This window comes from Chelon labrosus (genome assembly GCF_963514085.1).
Source record: "Chelon labrosus genome assembly, chromosome: 7".
Lineage (NCBI taxonomy): Eukaryota > Metazoa > Chordata > Actinopteri > Mugiliformes > Mugilidae > Chelon > Chelon labrosus.
Window position 1 is genome coordinate 9,021,693 of NC_140343.1, and position 20,454 is coordinate 9,042,146.

Sequence of the window (20,454 nt, forward strand, 5' to 3'; positions counted from 1 at the left end):
AGAAAAGGCGTGTGCAGTTGTTCCAAATAGACGTTTTGGGGTGAGACAGCCTCGGCTCTCTTAAAAGATTGGAGCAGAAATAGACACAACAAGCATATTGTTCATCATTTCCTGAAGCTGACTGATTACGAGTGAGGGGGCAGACCGGCCATAAAAGCTGCAGGGACCGTAACCAACTGATCGAAGTGAAAGAACAAAGCTGTTGCATTTGGCAAAACTTGATACCAGCTGCTGCTACGCTTGGTGTTCTAGTGTATTTCTACAGCTAACATCAAGGGCAGCGGTTAAGTGCATTGCCGGCCTTGGAAGACACATGGGGGCAGTCTGAGTGTATCTTTTGGACACAGGAATGCGTTTAAAGTATGGGTAGCTGTACAGGATTTGCATCTAGTCTTCAATGCATTCAAAGTTTATTTTAAAATCTCTGCCATGCACAGAGACCCTGCTGTTTCGTGTTTCTTAAAGAATTCTTCCCATGACAATTCCAGGAGTACTTTAAACAATTATATCCTGTGATAAATTAAAGGAATAGTGCCACATCAGATTGAAATTTATAACCACTATTATTTCACTTCTAAAACAGTATACATTCACACGATACTACTGGTTTAATTGTATGTACAGACAATCGGTAGTCTGCCTTGCATTGTACTGGCCAAAAGTGACAAAGTCAAACTCATAAATACATTAATCGGATCGGGGAGGTCTGGAGCGCCAGCAGTCCTCCTGTCTGGTGACGCTCTTCCTTCCTCTCCCACCCAGAGAAGGCAGAGCTTTACCACAAGTTCAGACTCTGTGCTATAGTCTGATAGTAGTGGGATACAACCCCTCAAAGCCGCTTCGTTACCGTAGAGATTTTTTTTTATTTTATTTTATTTTATTTTTTTACACCAGAACCGGAGCTTCGGAGGATTTGTAAAAGTTATGCGTAAAAAGGCGCATCGTCGTGACGCAGCGTCACCGCTTTGGATGTAGAGCTCTCCCTGGAAAGATCTGGCAGTTCATTTATTAACGTAACGAGTTCCCGATGAGGATTACAAATATCATGAGGATTTTGTCGGTGTTTGTGTTGTGCTTTTTTGATTTATCAGGTAAGGAACAACATATCCGAAAATGGTTTAGTAGCTTAGTTTTTAAACAGAGAAGGAGTCGGAGACTTATTTTTTCCAGAAATATGTTATTAAGAAAGACCAACCGAAACTTGCCTGATATTATTTAATAAATAATTTTTAATATTTCTTTTCTTTTTTTTTTTTTTTTGTTAAAGCCATAACGTGTAGATATCTGTGCCCTTAGGGAAAAGGAGAGCTCATCCATGTTTCCTCCCATTGTTCTGTGGATCTGGGGCTCAAATACCAGGGAGGAGGAATGTTGGTCAAACTGACATTGTTGGGTTTGGCACTTTTATTCAAAGGCTTGAGGGTTTTGTGTCTGAACCAAAACCTCGATTACCTTTTCAAGACTTTAAAGTCTTGAGCGTGTCACCTCAGGTATAAGTTTTCTGATGATTCGGTGCTGGATCAGTTGGAGTCACATGACTGCTTCAGTTGATCAGAAGTGACATATTCTGACTGAAACACATAAAAAAACAGGTTGCGCAAGACTAAGAAACAAGAATATTGAGGGATGACACATCACTTATTTACAACTAGATATAAAACAATGCAGCCATTGCTGTTGGATGAGTGAGAAGTAGAATAACAGATATGACTCAGCTTTTATTACCTGAAATCACATGAAAACATCTGATTAACAATGCATAGTCTCAGCAATAGTCTGTATATTTTCTGTTTTTGAGTGACTTATTGTACAGCAGATTGCATCAGTGAGCAACAGCTTAACTTAAGGTATGAAGCTGCCTTCTGAAATAGATGTTTCCATTATTTCTGTGTCTAAATAAGTGTGAAAAAGTATAATTTCCGACTGGATCCTTGTCATATATAGATGTATATAATTACATAAATGTTGGAGCATGACTAACACCCTGTCCCGCAGATGCCGTGATCGACTTGACCATGATCTCCACGGCCGAGGTCACCAACGTCAGCAACTTCACCATCTCTTGTATCAACGGGGAGCGCGACCCAGTTCGGGTCAAGCTGGACATCAAGAGGGACAACAAAATCCTCGTATTATCCAAGCCGCCCAACTTCAAAGTGCATAAGACCAGAAACAAAGAGGTCGTGGCCAGGGGCTTCCATAACCTGGATTATATGGGTGTCTTCTACTGCGAATCCTCATCCACTCAGGAATTTCGTCTACTTGAGAAAGTCACGATGATTAACAACGTTGCGGGAGGTCAGTTCCGAACTAATGCAACCAGGTTTTTTTACTCCCTGTAATGGACTTGCACTTGTGACCTGTTTTCTGTCTGTAGTCGTCGTTTTGTAAAAATAATATCCACGTTCCTTGCAGCAAATTTTATCCCGAGTTACCTCACGATGACTGCTAACAAAGGAGAGACAGTTCACCTCAGCATGGAGCTCCTCGGTTCCCAAAAGAGAGATGTGACGTGGAAGTACAACGGTAAGATAGCGGGCACAGCTCAGGGCATAGGAAGGAACTTTAAACCAAATTCAAGCACCATCCACTAATAATAACACTCGGAGGCTTTAAATGAAGGATTTTGAGCAAATGTCATTCTTTTTTCCCCCATGTTTTATGTAGGTAACTACTATTATATGACTCATTGGAATGATATGATGAACCACACTGCTGTGCTGACTGTGGACAATGTAGCTTTTGCCAATCAAGGTATCTACAGCGCCAGCTACGTTGGGGACAGCCCCCTCAATGGCGCCTGGATGAGGCTCATCGTCAGAGGTTAGTCGAATCCCGACATATGCACATTTAGCAGGAAATGGCCAATCAGAATAACATTAGATCAAGGCTTTGGCAACTTTTTTATAGCACAGATGTTCTTGATATGTATTTGGCTAATCTAAAACGAAATACAGAAAGGGATGTTATAAAGGTGAGTTAGAGCCACACTTGCATGGACTCTCACCAATAATCAGAATAACGACTCAATCTGAATTTAAATTTGTCAGTTAGAAAAGGCTCAGTCAGGAGGAATTTTAAATCAGATTGATACGGGAGGTGCACACCTTTGATTGTCTGTCCAGTATGAAAACATTACCTCCTAATAACCATGTAAACACTCGATCACATTCCTTCGACACATGTTTGCCCCACGTGGGGTTAAAATCAACTGGCATGAGGAGTTTCCAGGTGGGACAGAAACATGGAGGTAGCAAACATGTTGTTCAAACATGTGCTTGAAAAGATTAACAAAGTCAGAATTGATATGAGCAGCAAGAGCTCCTGAATTTATTCTTCTATTGAGTAAAGTTTTGGCAAAGTTGGAGGGAAAAAAAAAAAATTATGGCACATTCAACACTCCACAGGCGGTAGAATCTTTTTTCACTTGTCAACAAAGTTTAAAAGTGAGTGATGTTTTGGGGGCGTGTTAACACATACACCGATCAGCCACAACATTATGACCACCGACAGGAGAAGTGAATAACACTGACCATCTTGTGACGATTCTGTGTTCTGCTGGGAAACTTTTAGATCTGGCATTCATTTGTGTGGATATTACTTAGACATGTACCACCCACCTAGATCAGACCAGGCACCCCAGCAGGATGCAGCCTGACACAGGCACACACACAGAAACAATTTAGGAACAACTCAAGAAAACATGAAGAACAGGACAAGATCATGACCTGGTCTCCAAATTCACTAGATCCCAAACTGATCAAGTATCTGTGGCATGATCTACAGAGGCCCTCAATCCATAAGACCATAAGACCCATACGACCCAAAGGCCCCCCACTAACAACATTCTGTTGCCAGACACCTCAGGACGTCCTCAGAAGGCCCATGTCCATTCTCTGATGTTTTGTGCCTCAATATTAGGAAGGTGGTCATAATGTTATGCCTCGTCAGTGTATATCTTATTATTAAATAATTTCATTGAACGTCTGCAAACAGTGACCAGATTAATTTACGTTGAAAAAATATTATTTACCTAAATGTTGCCATTGAGCCGTCGCTACCAGCCCTCAAGAAATGAACAGACACATAACCCATGTTATCCATAATTTTTTTTTTAATTTTTTGCAGGTTAAACAAGACACGTTGTGTTGATCGATGATCTTACAGGGATGAAGGCGCATAGATTATTTTTTCTTCGGTCAGAAACTAGCTGTTTTCTTCTGCCTCCAGGCTTTACGTGAAGCTAAGCTAGCTGGCTACCGGTCGTAGCATATTTATCGATCTTTTTATGATTCCCCTTATGACGAAACAGGAAATAACAAATGTTAAAATATTCTTTTAAATGAAACAGTGTTGTGCTCACAGAGCTTGAACATGATATCTAACTAACGTCACGCTACAGGCTACATCTGCACTTTATTGGCAGCTCATGTACAGCACATGTGTTTGCTTCATTTCCTTTACCTCAGTATTTGGATTACAAAATAAGAGCATGAACACCATCTCCACCCTCCACCTGCTCTGATTTAAGCTTCTCCTGTTTCTCTTCCCCAGACGCGCTTGTTTTCTTCTGACACTACGGTTTAGTTTGAGTTATGAACTATTTCATGCCTTTTCCGAAGCTTTTTATGAATCCTACATTTTAAAGAGGCCACATGTGCTTGAGAAATACCCGGAATATGATTCAAACACGCAAAATATACCCTTAAATTTATTCTTGAAGTCAAAAGGCTGCCTTCTGTATCTAATAAAAGCACAACTCCGTTTCTCTGTAGACTGTCCAAATAAGAAGTGGGGCCCTGACTGTGACAAGGACTGTCCAGAGTGTCTGAACGGCGGGGTGTGTCACGAAATGGACGGAGACTGTGTCTGCCCCCCAGGATTCATGGGAACACGCTGCGAGACAGGTTCGTACCGTCCTTAAGGCAGCTTCTTCACAATTATCGTTGGACAGGCAGAGACGCGGGCGGTCAGAGGAGAGTAGCAGAGACGGGATGGGGGATAAAGTTATATTTCAGTCGATGCATAGTTTGAGAATATTTTAATAGGTTTGACTTGCAGAATTACACCCGCCTTCCACATGTCTGACTCACTGTGAACTGAAAAGAGGTGGCAAAAGTATTCACTTTCTGTACTTAAGTAAAAGTACGGATACTTGTGTAAAATAATACTCTGGTAAAAGTAAAAGTACTGATTCAACTCTTTTACTCTAGTAAAAGTAAGAAAGTACAGGCTCTGAAATGTACTTAAGTAAAAGTATAAAGGATTTTGCCATTAATGAAACAATTCATCCGTTGATAATTTTGCAAAATCAAAAAGGTTCTAGCAGAATAATCTAGACAGAACTGATTTGTACTTCGTTACTTCCCACCTCTGGAACTGAAGAGACATTAATGACATTTAAACCTTAAAATGTCACGAAGGACCAGTTAACAGTTGCTCTCAGTTAACATCTTTATGTTTTTGGGGAGAAAAGTTTAAATGGAAACAAATTTGGCACAGTCTTAGAGCAAAAAACACATTAGCTTAGGCAAAGTATCCTGTTATATGTGGCATTAGTTTATTCGAATCCCAACAAACATTTCAATAAAATAACTAATTCAGTTAGATATCAAGGTAAGAGTTAGCCTGTTCTTTCAAGAGATTTTGAACAAGGCAATATAATAATATAACTATTTATATTACCTGCATACACTAGAATTGTGGTTGCACCAATGCAATATCGGGTTAACTTGATGCGTTACACCTTTTTACTTTAGAAAAAGCATGTTTTTGTTAGTTTAGCTGGTATAAAACGAAATCCAGTTCAACACTGCAATTATATGTAATCAACTTAATTTAAATACCAAACCTTAGATAGACATAACTCTCTTCACTTCATTCAGTAGTGTAGATTTAATAAATCCTCCCTGTGATTTGTTGTGTTTGTCCGGATTGTAAAAGACTCTCATGAGGATATTTAAATCAGTTTAACCATGAAACCAAAACGACAGCCCGGTCTCGACAATTTGTACTTTGGTGGTGTTTTGCAAGGCATGTTAAGACCTGATGCAGCAAAATTGAAGGAATTTAAATAAACACTTTTGTGAATTTGTCTTTCTCCGGTGGCCTGCAGCCTGCAGAGAAGGAATGTTTGGCCGCAACTGCCAGGAGTCGTGTGACTCTGGGCTTAACTGCAAAGGGCTTCGCTTCTGCCTACCAGACCCTTATGGCTGCTCCTGCGCCAGTGGCTGGTTTGGGAGCAACTGTGAAAGCGGTGAGCACGACAACAATACATCACTTAACTCTAGCCTTGCATAGGTCTAGTAGCGTCTCCTGGCCACACAGTGTGTCACACGTTACATTTGGTTTTCTGTTGTCAGCCTGTCGTGATGACATGTACGGACCAGACTGTAGGCTGAGCTGTAAGTGCCAGAACGGGGGAGTCTGCAATCGTTTCAGTGGATGTCACTGTCCGACAGGGTGGAGAGGGCAGAACTGTGAGAAGTCCGGTAGGTGTCACCACAAATCATCATTAATCCTTGTGCTCTATTTCCTCTATGGCATTCGTTTATATATATATTTTTTTTATTTCATTTGCATTTTCATCATCTTTCCTCGTTAAATATCACTTTATGCACCAGCTACACATCTTTACAAATCTTACTAACGTTCAACTGCACATCCTCGGGTCGTCATCATCGTTCCTGGAGTCACATCTATTTTTTTTAAGTTTAACTCCTTGTGCCTGCACTAGAAATGCGCTTCTCCCACTTCTCTGAAACAAAAGTCAAACAAAAATATCATTAGTGGGACATTTCAAAAATGCGATCATTTCAAAATCTTGTTTAATGTTTTGACTTGAAGGTTTTGAAATTTTTTCTGTGTTGTACATATTTTCTTATTCCATGTCCCCTCAGACCGGGCTCCCCAGATTTTGGACTTGGAGGGTGACCTGGAGTGGAATCTGAACTCCAACCCCAAGATCTCTTGCTCGGCCACAGGCAACCCCCTGCCCAGCCACAACAGCATTGAGCTGCGGAAGTTGGACAGCACTGTGCTTAAGGTAAGGAGAGTAGACTGAGCGATGCACTCCTGCAAAGATGGCTAAGCAGAGAATAAATATCATGCCACACAGTTAGAGGGTGATGGAGAACCGTATGCTGAGTGGCAGACGGAACAGCTAACCTGGTTTTGTCCACAGAACACAGAAAAATACAGTGTTGTATCAGTAAAGCTCTCAAATTAACACTGCTGCACAAATAAATGTGTAAAACTGATGAAGATTTTTTAGATTTACATTTTAGATGACAGATTTAAATCATTTAAATAACGGAACAAGTTCATATGCAGTATTTTTGACTTTGCACGGCAAACTCCCTCCTCCATTTCTAGGAAGCTAACCATCCTCGCTCGGAAACGTAGTGAGAGCGACTGATCTTCTCATCTTTCCCAAAACTGTTCCTTTAAATGTGTAAAATGTTGAAAAACCGAAACTACTATCGAACGAAGTGGCACAAAGAAAGAACGGGATCAAAATGTTGTGCCAAGTCATTTGTTAAATAATGAAGCCGAACTGAACTATGTCTTTAAGTCTGAGCTGACGATAGCAAGGCTGAGTCACATTTTGAGGAAGTCAACAGCACAATGGGCTGAGCAGATAAGGCTGTATCACTCCACAGGGCAGCAGTCAACATGGATTGCCTATAAGTGATATACTCAATCTCTATGTTATTCGTTCTTGTGCAGTTTCCTTGATAATAGAAACAATCCGATAAAGAATTGTCCCCGCACTTCCCACAGGAACAAGGACATTTCTCACCGGGAGGAGGTTCCTAGGGAAAATTCAAGCAGTGGGAAATGGCTGTGTGTGTGCGTGTTTGCTGTGTGTCGGAGTTGCTCACATGTGTTACGTATTTTACGCTCAGGCCTCTCACACCGTCATAAACTCGAACAAGAGCACGGCCCTGTTTGAGATCTCTAGACTGAACGCTCAGCAGGGAGGACTGTGGGAGTGCCGGGTGTCCACCAACGGAGGCCACGACTCCCGCAAGTTCAACCTCACCATTAAAGGTCTGGCCGTGGGATTTCTGTTCAGTTTAACTCATGTGCACTTTATGAAAACGATCTTCTGCGACGCATCCCTGATTCGTGGCTAAAATCGTTCCCCGTGTCCACACAGAGCCCCCGGTGCCCACTACGGCTCCGAAATTAATGCAGAAGAGGAGTAAGCAGCTGCTGGTGATGCCGGTGGGCTCCCACAGAGGAGACGGCCCCATCATCTCGACCAGACTCCTCTACAAGCGCTTTGAGAATGGAATCTCTTGGTCCTCCATCATAGGTGAACAGGCAAAATCATAATCATGCAGCTTATTTATGATAAAAAAAGCAGCATTGAAAGATTATTTTTGACTTATTTCTTGCACAGCAGCCAAAGCAAACAATTCATTTATTTAGCCATCATTGTGATATATTAGCTAAAACAAAACAAAGAATCATAAGGACAATGATATTAAGAAGCCAATTCTGAATAGCAAATAAATGTGTTTTAAAGTGCATACACATAAAATCTCTCTGTAAACCAGAAGGAAACTCTTAGATAATCAGCTTAAGCTATGTTTATTTTCCGTATAGTCTATAGTGAAAAAGAGCCCATCACACTCATGAACCTGGAGCCTTCTACGCGGTACGTCGTCCGAGTCCAACTGAGCAGACCCGGGGAAGGAGGAGAGGGCGCTCCGGGCCCAGAGGCCATCATGGAGACCGACTGTCCCGGTAAGACCCTCGGATAATTTCAGACATACCACACAAACACTGAACAAACATGACCATATTTATCTGGAAGGCTAGCCTGGGAACAGATGTCCATCGTCTGGGCCACAGAACTTAAGCAAGCACAATTATCTTGGTTAGAGTAGGAGCGATGTCTTTTTCCCATGCCTAACGGAGGCAACTGCATTTTCCAACCGAGTCTGTCCTGATAACTAAAGTTAGTTCGGGGCAAATATAGAAACAAGTCAAATGATCTGGGGTTGCTTCTCTGATGAAATAAATAGAAAACTCTCTATGGGATCGTGAGGGAAATAGCAAAAAAATAGACCTTATATTTGTCATCAGTGTGCCGGGAATCACAAACTGTTCAAGAATAAGAAGAAGCCGTATTCAAACGGCAGATACAGGTATTGATTCCTCAATGAATGTGGCGCAGAGGGAAAGAGAGTATCTGAGTGCGTGAGTGTAGGAGACATAATGCAGGAAGATATAAATGTGCCTGTCTTGCAGAGCATAGTTCAAGTAAGCGAGACTCCTTGGCAAGATGTGGTCAGGTCCACGAGTAAAATGGAACTAATTTTATTTGTTACGGGGGAGCCCTGGCCTTCTTGCGCAAGCTATTTGAAATGGTGTGAATGTGGGAAAAGAGATGTTCAAAAGCTCCGGCTTGAATCTGAAAAATGTAACAACAATCGACTAGAGATGAGATGAGAGGGTTAAATCAAAAGTCTTAATCAACATTTTAGCCATCGTCCATTTTATTAGCAATTACACCTCATATAAGGTGTCAAAATCCATGCATTCAGGCAAAAGCTAAATCCTGGACCAGGCCGTGGTTTACCCACAGACCACGTTAAAATGGAGTGGAAACTGGAGAGTCAAACACCAGCTTAGCACTTTATAGAGATCATCCAGTTCCATTTATAGAAGTTTACTCGTAAATCTTGGGCAACCAGCTGGTCTGCTCAGCTCATCCTGTGTTCTCTGTCGCCGCAGAGCCCACAGATCGGCCCGAGATTGACATCAGCTCGGTGGAAGGCCGCAGCGTTACAGTACACTGGCGGCTGCCTCCCAACAATGGCGTTAACGAGCGCACAGCCAGTGGCTTTTTAGTGCAGCTCTTCGGGCCGCCACCCAACAGCGAGAAGCTACTGGAGGATACCACCTTGCTCACTGTGCTCTCCTACAAGTTCCACAGCCTGGAGTATCAGCAAGACTACATCGCCGTGGTGCGCCTCATCAACTGTGGCAGCCACGGGCCGCCCTCCAAACCCTACCACTTCATCATCAACAGCCAGGGTAAATAAAACCTCTGCTGTAATGAGGCCGCAAGGACGGATTAATGCAGTTTATAATGCATTTGCAGCGGTTTGTGGCACAACCACAAGCTCTAATGCAGTATTTAGTGTGTTACAGGCTCATTGGGATAATAAAATGCAAGCTAAATGAATGGTGATAAGCACTCAGGGGGAAAAAAGGATGAGCAGTGTTTGCTGTTTGCTTGGTGACTCTCTCTCTCTCTGCCCGCAAAGTTTGTGTGAATTTAGAAGCTGATAGGTGAATCAGATCCCTTAGCTTTGGTATTAAAGCTCAGAGCGTCCAAACTGAAAACCTCAGATTAGACTGGCTGTTTTATCTGAAAATACGACGCAACAGAACAACTCTCGATGAACTAAACTGTTTCTGCGCCGCAGTCCCGTCGTCCCCGCGCAACGTCGAGGCCCTGTCCATGTCCGTGTCGGCCATCCAGGTGAGGTGGGAGCCGCCGGAGGACCAGAACGGGGGCATCACGAAGTACATCATAGAGTACCAGCCGGTCGGCCAGGGGAGCCCTCACCTTTGGCTGGACACGGCCGATGGGAACAAGACCACCAAAGATGTGACGGCACTCAACGGCAGCACGCTCTACCAGTTCAGAGTCAGCGCGTTCTCCAAAGTGCCGGGAGAGTGGAGCGAGTTTGTTCAGGCGGCGACGCATGGAGATGGTGAGTAGTCTAGACGGCCCCAGTCGCAGGACTGATGTGTTGATATTGATGCATGCATTTAGGTTGAGTCTTTTCTCTGTGGGTATTCTGCAGGCAATAAGAAATGGACCTTTTTTGGATACTCTGTTTTCTTTTCAAGCTAAAAATAGCTGTCAGTGGAAAATCTCCTCAAAAATAATACACTTGTGGCCATTCCTGAGCTTTTCCCAGGTGGAGTTTTAACAGGACCACCCGCACAGAGACAAGGATTAACACAGGATAAATAATAATAATAATAATAATAATAAAAAACTAAAACAGTGTATTTATCCATCCGTGTCTGAAAACCATCTCTCTGCTTGGTTTTTCTCCAACATCTTGGCTCTCCCGTGTCATCCCTTTCCATTTCTTCCCCTCTTCTAAAAACAGGCCTTCAGATTTTAACCCCGACCACCCAGGGTGTAGCCGGGAGGCCCGCTGGGGACAGCTACCAGCTGCTGGTGGCAGTGGTAGGCTCGGTGACAGTCACCTGTGTGACTATCCTGTTTGCGCTGCTGGCTCTTTTCTTCATCAGGAAGACGTTGCTCAACCGTCGGCGCACGTTCACCTACCAGTCCGGATCGGTGAGAATAATTCGCACCAGCGCTTTGCTTCGTGGTTGATGGTGCAACTCCTTGGTGTTTTAGAGGATTTTAACAAATTACATACTTTGCATGACTGTTCTGTATCACCAGGGTGAGGAAACCATTCTGCAGTTCAACTCAGGAACTCTGACCCTGACACGAAGGCCTAAACCCACGCCGGAGCCTCTCACCTATCCGATCCTCGACTGGGAGGACATCAAGTTTGAGGATGTTATCGGAGAGGGCAACTTTGGCCAGGTGTTTGCTCTTTCAAACGCGCTTCCTTTTAACACGTTTAAATGTCAAATCACCCGAGCTAACGCAAGTCTCCAAACCAGGTCATCAAAGCCATGATCAAGAAAGACGGCAACAAAATGAGCGCGGCCATCAAGATGCTGAAAGGTAACTACGGCGCGCAGCAATTAAAGCGCGTGTGCCGCGGATGAATTTATGTGCAAGCGCGGCGAATTCTCTCTGATTTCAAAGACAAGCCAGCTGAAGACTTGCTTTGCTTGCACTTTGTTTAACGATGCGCGGCGTGCTGTTCTTCCCACAGAGTTTGCATCAGAGAATGACCACAGAGACTTTGCAGGGGAGCTGGAGGTGCTGTGCAAACTGGGGCAGCATCCCAACATCATTAACTTGATCGGGGCCTGTGAGAACAGAGGTGAGTGAGCGACATCTAGTGGCTGCTGTGAATATTGATGTGCTGTTCAAGTTAGGGACCTGTAGAAATACCACTTGGAGGAATCAGCTTCATATCATGTCGTTTTTCAGCAGCTGGAATTTGGTCAATTTTAATGGAAATACATGTTCAGCTGTAGCATTCTTCCCTAGTATGCAGCTCTGTGTTTGAACATTGTAATTTCTTCCTACTTGAGATCCAAGTGGACACACATCTCTGTCATCCGCACCTGGAAAGCACCAGAACGTGTCCAACATAAATAGTTTTTGTCCGCCAGAAGCACTCCCGCTATCGTGTTTGTTTGATCCGTCCGTGCGCCTCACAACCGAACCGCCGTGTCGCATATTTATGTAATTACAGAAGCTTTCCTTGGCCCCCGCTTCTTACCCTGAAGTATCAGCTTTCACCAACTACATTCAATTGAATAATTGAATCACTCGAGAGAGAGAGGAAGTCTGGTCTGTAAAATTGCAAATAGGCCTCGAAAAAATAAACATCTGGATAATTCGGCGTGTCCCCTCGTCCGGCTCACTTTCACTTAGCGCATGAATTTACCGACCTTGGCTACAGTATGTTTACATATGCTGTTAAACTCAGGTTTACTCGATCAATATCACATCAGCTAGAGCATTAGAAGCTAATCATTGTTATTAGCCGAGTTTACTTTGGACAAAGAAACCTTATTTGCATTTGCAGTAAATGACTTTGGTTCAGAGACCCGCCGGCTAGAAGAACAGAGCAGACATCGATGATACAAAATTGACATTGATCAAGACTGAAACAGCGTAAAAGGAGGGACTGGGGTGGGTTGCAAACAGCCTAAATAAGGCGACCTGGATGAGATTTTCCAATCGATGCCTCAGCTGAGCTTTCAGCTGGGTGCTGAACTTTACTTTGTCGCCGGCCTGCTACCTTTTTAAACAGCCATGAACGTCTACAGTACGTTCATAAAGATATTTAGAGGAAAATCTAGTGTATTTCTTCATTTAGTGTTTAGTGGAAAGAACAAAAGAGGAAGTTTTTTTAGTAAAAACATTGAAACGATGAGAAGATAATGAAGCTCAAAGTAAACAGAAAATGTAATAGGCATGTCATCTTCTTCTTCTACCATTTGTGTTTAGTCATTTCCAACAGAGAAGTTTTTAAAAGGTGCTACATTGCAAAAGAAATGGTCGCTGGCTTGCAGTTGAGCAAGACGAGTTGTTGCTCAATTGTTGTTTTGGGACTTGGGTTTTTCCACCTCATCATTTTCTAGTTTCGGTTTTTTATTCATTTGATCCATTCAGCATCTGTCCATATTTTATAAAAAGGGCATGTGTTATGGAGTAGTTCTGTCTTTCTGAGATCTGGAACAAATTTACTCTCACGTCCACATGCTGGAAGAATAAGGTGTGTCCCGCTGGAATTCAGCGCAGAAAGAAGAATGAACAGATACTCAGATGTCATACACAGATGAGGCATAACATTATAACCACCTTCCTAATGTTGTGTAATGTCTCCCTTGTGCCTCCACAACAGTTGTGACTCATCAGAGAATGGACATGGGCCTTCTGAGGGTGTCCTGTGGTGACTGGCAATAGAACGTTGCTAGTGGGGGCCTTTGGGTCCCACAGATACTTTATCAGTTCGGGATCTAGTGAATTTGGAGGCCAGGTCAACACCTTGTGCTGTTCTTAATTTTTTTTTGAGCTGTTTTTGTGTGTGCCTGTGTCAGGCTGCATCCTGCTGGGGATGGCTGCTGCCATCAAGGAGTGTCATTGCTATGGGGTGGGGGTGCCTGGTCTGGTCTAGGTGGGTGCTGCATGTCTAAGTAACATCCACACGAATGCCAGGTTCAAAGGTTTCCCAGTAGAACATTGAATTGTCACAAGATGTTCAAGGTTATTCACTTCTCCTGTCGGTGGTTTTAATGTTGTGGCTGATCTGTGTATACTCTACATACAGTAGGGTCCAAAAGTCATATTTCATGTAAACCTAGAAATTACAAGAAGGTTTGTGGTGTAAATACAGAGAAAGAGAGAGCGAGAGAGACTTTTTGGTATTTCCTCTTTTGCAAGAGGAGTAAATACAACAGTGTTTAATTCAAATAGTATAAAACATCAATCATAAATAAAGTATAAACCATTTAGTTCTATAACCTGTCTTGTATGTATCTATTACTGATATATTCTTGGAGTTGTTTTGGAAGGAAGCTGCTGCAGGAAACACATTGTGTCCTTTGATAATTCTATTAGGTTCCAGTTCTTTGACCAGCCTGTCCATCAACCTGGACTCACTAATTGTGCTGGCTCTCCCGGAACCGTCGTGAAATCAACACGAAACCCTTCCAACTACTACAAACCCCTTGTGACCCGTAGGAACTCTGGCAGGAATCTGTCGTCTATTAGCGGAGCTTCGGCCATCTGGTTGAGTTCTAGCTAGTTGAGTTGTAGCTGGGTCTCTTCCCAGGCTGACGCACGCAGGCCAGCCAAGGCCTCAGTCCAAGTTTTAGGACAGATAGTATTATTGTAACAATCTGGCTGAGCTGCTAACAGTACAGATAGAGGGTAAAATGTTTATGGCCCTTTTTAACAAATGGGAGACTTTTTTTTTTTATTATTTAGCCTGAAAAATCTGCTAAATTTCACACTTGGTCCCCTTTTTCTCTAGGTTACCTCTACATAGCCATTGAATATGCTCCCTACGGCAACCTCCTGGACTTCTTGAGGAAGAGCCGTGTGTTGGAGACCGATCCGGCCTTTGCGAAAGAGCACGGCACCGCTTCAACTCTCACCTCGCAGCAGCTGTTGCAGTTTTCCGTGGATGTGGCGACTGGGATGCATTACCTCAGCGACAAACAGGTAGGAGGGGGGCGCGGGGAGTAAAATGCGGCAGCTGGTTTTGTGTCCGGGCGAGTGACCGCGTCCGTATGTGGTCATCGAGCCAGCTGCTTGTCGTTTGAAGTTGGCGCAAAATGTGCCGGCTCAAACGTCCCCTGCGCCAACGTGGGCCGCCCTCCGCTAGCTGCTTCCTGTTTGTTTCACAACTGTTTTTAAGATATTACTCCTTGTCTTTAAGGAACTAACGCCAATTTATCTAGAAATCTTGCATCATCATGCCCCCATATAGAGCACTGAAGTCAACTAGAGGTCATTGATCATTTGTAGTGGCTGCAGTAATCTCATCCAAATTTTTCATATAATCCCTCAAACCCACCTCCTTTGATTGGCATTCAATTTTAGTAGAGTTTGCCGCCTCTTTATAATGCCATACCTTTTTATTCTTATTGATTTTAATGTTTCCTACTTCACACTTGAAAAGAAAAGTGTTTTAAATATACATTTGGACTTGACTTGTGACACACTCAAGCTACGGAAAATAAAACTAATTCAAATATAACAGTTTGAACTCTCCTCTCCTCTCCTCCATTCTCTTCTCCTCTCCTCTCCGTCTGCTCTTCTTGGTTCTAGTTCATCCACAGGGATCTGGCAGCAAGGAATGTCCTCGTAGGAGACAACCTCGTGGCGAAGATAGCAGATTTCGGTCTGTCCCGCGGTGAGGAAGTTTATGTCAAGAAGACGATGGTGAGTTATTGGGTCGGCCAACAGAGGGCGCTAGCTATATGGGGCACAAGCTCTCTTGGCGTTGCATTTTGTACTGCATTTAAAGTTATATGAAGCTGTAAAAGTGGATCAAGCAAAAGGCAGTAACAAACAAGAAATCTACTGTGAAACATCCAAAGATAAGCGGCGCAAACACGGATTTAGTGAAACAACAGTGTCATATTTTCTCCATCTGTCTGCGCAGTCTGCCACACAGATTAGAGATGCCTGTTGCATCTCAGATTTATTATAGATATAGTCCTTCCAGATCGAATCAATTACAGATAAACAGCCAAAGAAGAGTTTTCTTTATCCGTTTTTTTTTTTTTTTCCTGCTTTGCATTGGCTTCCCTGGACAATGCAATTGATTGTTACTGTCAAGCGTGTTCTTTCATTTTTATACATTCTTGCCATGTCATTTTTAAATTTGAGAATCATGTTCTTCACAGGCGTGAGGCAGAAAGTCTGAGATTGATGTCCGTGCTTGTTTGGTTTTTCAGGGGAGGCTGCCGGTACGCTGGATGGCCATTGAGTCCCTGAACTACAGCGTGTATACATCCAAGAGCGATGTGTGAGTTACAGTATTAAATTTAACTCTCACAGTTTTTTTTTTTTTTTTTTTTCTTCCCCTCAAGGCGGGACATTCACACACTGTTTGTCACTTTATGTTCAACATCTTACATACGTTTACAAGTGTGCAGAAATATTCTTCACACTGGCTAAGTGGTTCACAAACACTTCCTGTTGATATGGTTATTATATCACAGTAATCAACGGCTCGTAATAAACGTGATCTTTCCTTTTCATTTCTTTTTTAGTATCACCTAACCTTATTAGAAACAGAGCAGCCCCTAGTGCAGTTTTGATTACGTACACCACAAAGGGCCTTGCCACAAAAACAACAAATCATCTGTCTGTCACTGGTGGAGTGATGATAGCGTGCTGCGAGACTGATAAGCACAACCAGGAAGCCTTGTGTACAGCTCAGTAGACAGACACGTTGGTCTGTCAACTGGGGCCTATTTATACACAGCCAGAGAGAAGTGATAGAAGTGCTGAGGACAGCTAACGGAAGACGTGTGAAGGCTATGCGTAGGGTCAGAGAGAGTTGTACGCGTTCAAAGAGCAAGAGGTGCGATCGTGTGAAGTTTAGTGCAGAAGAGAGGCGCAAACAACACTTGTCTCCTCAAATCTACCGCACAGAATTGTGACACTTATGAAACTGGTGGTATTTGTCTTCACAGAAATTCGCTAATCAGATTGCAGGAAAGATGGTGGTTTCATGTTTTTCCTCTTCAGCTTCCGTGTAGACTCTTTTTTACAAAAGCATCTGCGTTTTAACCATTCAAATTAAAATACATTCAAATTTATTTAATTGCATTTTTATTTGGACTTGTGGTTTTTTTTTTTTGTCTATGCCACCACGTCTTGCAGTGTTTCATCATTTACCTCCCACTAGTTACAGCTGGTTATTTTCCAAGGCTTATGATAGTATGCCCCCCCCCCCAAGTTGTTTTTCCACAATGTCACTATAAACTTCCACTTGCACACTACCTCAATGGTACAGGACTGCTGGATATTACTGTGTTATTCATTGCAGTGAATTTCCACTTATTACAGTGCTGACACTTTTTTTACTGCTTATATTTATACACTTATTGCTATTTTGTACTATACTTAGTTAGCTAATTTTATTCTATATTTATACTTTTTACTATTTCTGCTATGGCTTGAATCAGGACCAGAGAAACTAATTTCGTTCCACCTCATGTTGAAATGACAATAAAGAATCCATCGACATTACCAACGATTCTGTCTCTTCTGTCGCAGGTGGTCTTTTGGTGTTCTCCTTTGGGAAATTGTAAGCTTAGGTAAGTAATCTGAAGTGGAACACACCCAATGATGACCCAATTATTTCTCAATACATTTGTTTGCAGATCTCTTTTTTTAGAGAAGTTATATTTAGAGATTTGCTAAAAGTGATATTAAATGACTCCACTGTACGTAGAAAATATGCTCAGTCCTAGTAAATATTAGCACACATTTCCTCAATGTGTGACGAAGATTAACAGAGTGAACACCTGCCTCTCTTCAGTGGCATCATCTAAGATAAACACTCCTTTCTTTGTGTGTCCATAGGTGGTACGCCATACTGCGGGATGACGTGTGCCGAGCTTTATGAAAAACTGCCGCAAGGCTTCAGGATGGAGAAACCCAAAAACTGTGATGATGAAGTGTAGGTATTCCATGTTTTCGGTTGGAGATGAGCTCACTGCTGTGTGTGTGTGTGTGTATTTGCCTCTGTTTTACCGTATTCATCCATGTTTCTCGACAGCTACGAGCTAATGAAGCAGTGCTGGAGGGATCGTCCCTACGAGAGACCCCCCTTCTCCCAAATCTCCGTCCAACTCAATAGGATGCAGGAGGCCAGGAAGGTAATGCTTCATTCACATCATGTGGGTTGGTGGGATCCTGTTCTTCCCACATGACATTTAGATGTTCAACCCTCAAAGCCTTGGTTTTGTTTATATAGTCGGATAGAGAAGGTGTCTTTAGGAATGAATTTATACCGAACTACTGCAAATTGTGGGTTTAACACCAGCTCTGCTTCGATATCAGACATCAGGAGCCATGCTTCTGGCATATATTTTCTTAAATCATGAGTTTCTAACCATCTTTCAGGCCTATGTGAACATGGCTCTCTTTGAGAACTTCACCTACGCCGGGATAGACGCCACCGCTGAGGAGGCCTGACTACCAGCCCCCCCAGACCCTAGCATGCCACGAAGCTCCAAGAGAAAGTCGCGAGGGAGGACGCCACGTTACTGCCACCTCCCTGCCGCTCAACGCCAGGACAGGAGGGCAAGGTGCTCTACCAAAACCACCCAGCTATAGATGGAGGACTGTGAAAGGACACTGCATGGAAGTATTACAGTTTTAAGAGATGGAGTATGGCTGGGCCTTCGATGGGAAGATGCGTCTGTTAACCTTTTGGAAAGTGCGACCAAAACAACACCAGTCCAGGATGAAAAAGACAATGTTCGTCTTGCTTTTTACAAAGGTTACAGTGATGAAATGTTGAGGAAAAGTGGCAAATATGGAGCTATGTGACTTGCTGAAACACCACAGGGTCTGTGGGGTGCCAATGCTGGGATTTGCTCTCCGTTGATCAAAATGGAGAAGGAGATCTTTTCATAGAGGTGTAATTAAAGGACACTTTGTGGATCACGAAAATGTATGTTCTCAAATTCTTTGAGAGTGAAGTAAAACCAAAAGACTTTCAATGTAGCACTTAAAAGCAGCTTCATCCCTGACGTCTGTGTCTATTCGTACTTGCCTATCACTGCCATGTGAATGTAACTACTACTGTGTGTATCTTGCCGCATTTTTAAGAATGCATAGACGTATAAAAGCCTCCTATTGGAATGTAGTCAGAGTCACGGGCTGGTTAAAGTGCAGCCAAGGTGGATATTAATGTGTTCAATGCACGAGAATGCCACTAGTACAGGGCAGATGCACAGCCAGTCTACCAGCTAGTAAAAACATTATTATAGTTCTTTGTTAACACTATGCAATCTAACATTAACGGTAATATATATATATATACATATACATATATATATATCCACCGTGTGAGAATGTACAGTATGTGTTCGTTAACTGGTTTCTTGAATAAAGGCTTTGCGTGGTGACTGGACTCATCACCACAAGTTGTTAAGATCCACTTATTGTGAAAATAATTTCTTGGTTTTTGCACTGATAACGTTGGCATTTGACAAAGATTATTGATCCTCACAAGAGCTCAGTTTCCTGGTTCACTTGTCCACAGCAGACCTTAAGTGCCTTTTCCTTAAGTGTCCACTGGTAAGCAGTGGGGAGCTAAAATAATCACAGCTTATTTCTTCTCGATAAGAGACTGTAACACCACGCCACATTCTCCTAGCATGTAGTACATGCTGTTCTAGCAGGTCGGCACATCTTGTGAAGTTTTTTTGATAAGCTGGTTGTAGCTTGTATTTTAAGTCTGAGTGCATTACCAACACGTCTGTGAGCCATGAAAACATCATTAACAGCCAGCTAACCTACTACCACACTTAAGGTTGGTTACATGTTGTAATCCCGATTCTATGAGAGCAAGAGTTGTACTTCACCGTGAGGTGATATCAAATGCAGCTGTACTGTTGAGCAAGTACATGAGCACAGTATCAGGCAATTGATATTAGGACAAAGCAAAGTGGGGATGCAACAGGCCTGGGTACTGGGGCCCAAAGTGCCCTCGGAGAGCTCAGGAACACCGATCTGCCCGGCTGCACTGAACTGATCTGTCACTGGGTTTCCTCCACAAACCAACCGCAGGCTCAGAACTGCCTGTCAAACGTGGTTTCAGAGGGCCAGCTTCCTGACTCCCACACATGTGTACTGTAATAAAGGAACAGGCACGCCATTATATTTATTTTTATCCCATCGATGTTTTGTATCGCCTACAGACCTCTCTGTGACCCCAGCTTCGGAGTTCTTTGTGTTGAAAAACTGGGAGAAAATCGATTTGATTTTACTTTCTTTCCAGCAGCAGGTTTTGTTTTCATGTGTGCTTTTTGTAAAAATGTTTTCCAGAGCAGGAGGGAAACAAACTGAAGTCCTGGAGCCCATTTGTAAAAGCTGCCCCAACTTCAGACATACGTAGACATATGGTCCATCATAATGGTCATCCATCAAGAGAGACTAGTGAAACAGCAACATGGCCCTGCTCACACATTTTATCATTACCTGAGTAGGTAATTAGAGGTTTCGTTGAGAGCCTTATGGTGTTTTAAGCTCAAAAGGTTTATAGTTTTATGGCACACTGAGGC

General features: G+C 42.9%; 1 protein-coding gene across 1 annotated transcript; it reads left to right on the top strand.

Annotated features, from left to right (window-relative positions):
* The first annotated feature begins 582 nt into the window (after nt 1-582).
* Nucleotides 583-19,549, top strand: tie1 (tyrosine kinase with immunoglobulin-like and EGF-like domains 1). The gene is made up of 24 exons (XM_084548563.1): nt 583-1,091; nt 1,996-2,298; nt 2,416-2,526; nt 2,668-2,823; nt 4,776-4,907; nt 6,116-6,256; nt 6,363-6,491; nt 6,900-7,045; nt 7,908-8,052; nt 8,162-8,320; nt 8,614-8,754; nt 9,748-10,050; nt 10,446-10,736; nt 11,145-11,338; nt 11,450-11,596; nt 11,677-11,740; nt 11,895-12,005; nt 14,673-14,863; nt 15,473-15,586; nt 16,105-16,175; nt 17,435-17,475; nt 17,744-17,840; nt 17,940-18,039; nt 18,287-19,549. The coding sequence occupies exons 1-24, from the start codon at nt 1,028-1,030 to the stop codon at nt 18,356-18,358; spliced, it is 3,423 nt and encodes a 1,140-aa protein (XP_084404689.1). The 5' UTR covers nt 583-1,027; the 3' UTR covers nt 18,359-19,549.
* The last annotated feature ends 905 nt before the right edge of the window (nt 19,550-20,454 follow it).

Coding starts and splice junctions, on each gene's coding strand:
- tie1 (XM_084548563.1), top strand. CDS start 1,028: ATGAGGATTACAAATATCATGAGGATTTTGTCGGTGTTTGTGTTGTGC. Junction 10,051..10,445: donor CTTCATCATCAACAGCCAGG/GTAAATAAAACC, acceptor TCTGCGCCGCAG/TCCCGTCGTCCCCGCGCAAC. Junction 11,741..11,894: donor GGCCATCAAGATGCTGAAAG/GTAACTACGGCG, acceptor TTCTTCCCACAG/AGTTTGCATCAGAGAATGAC.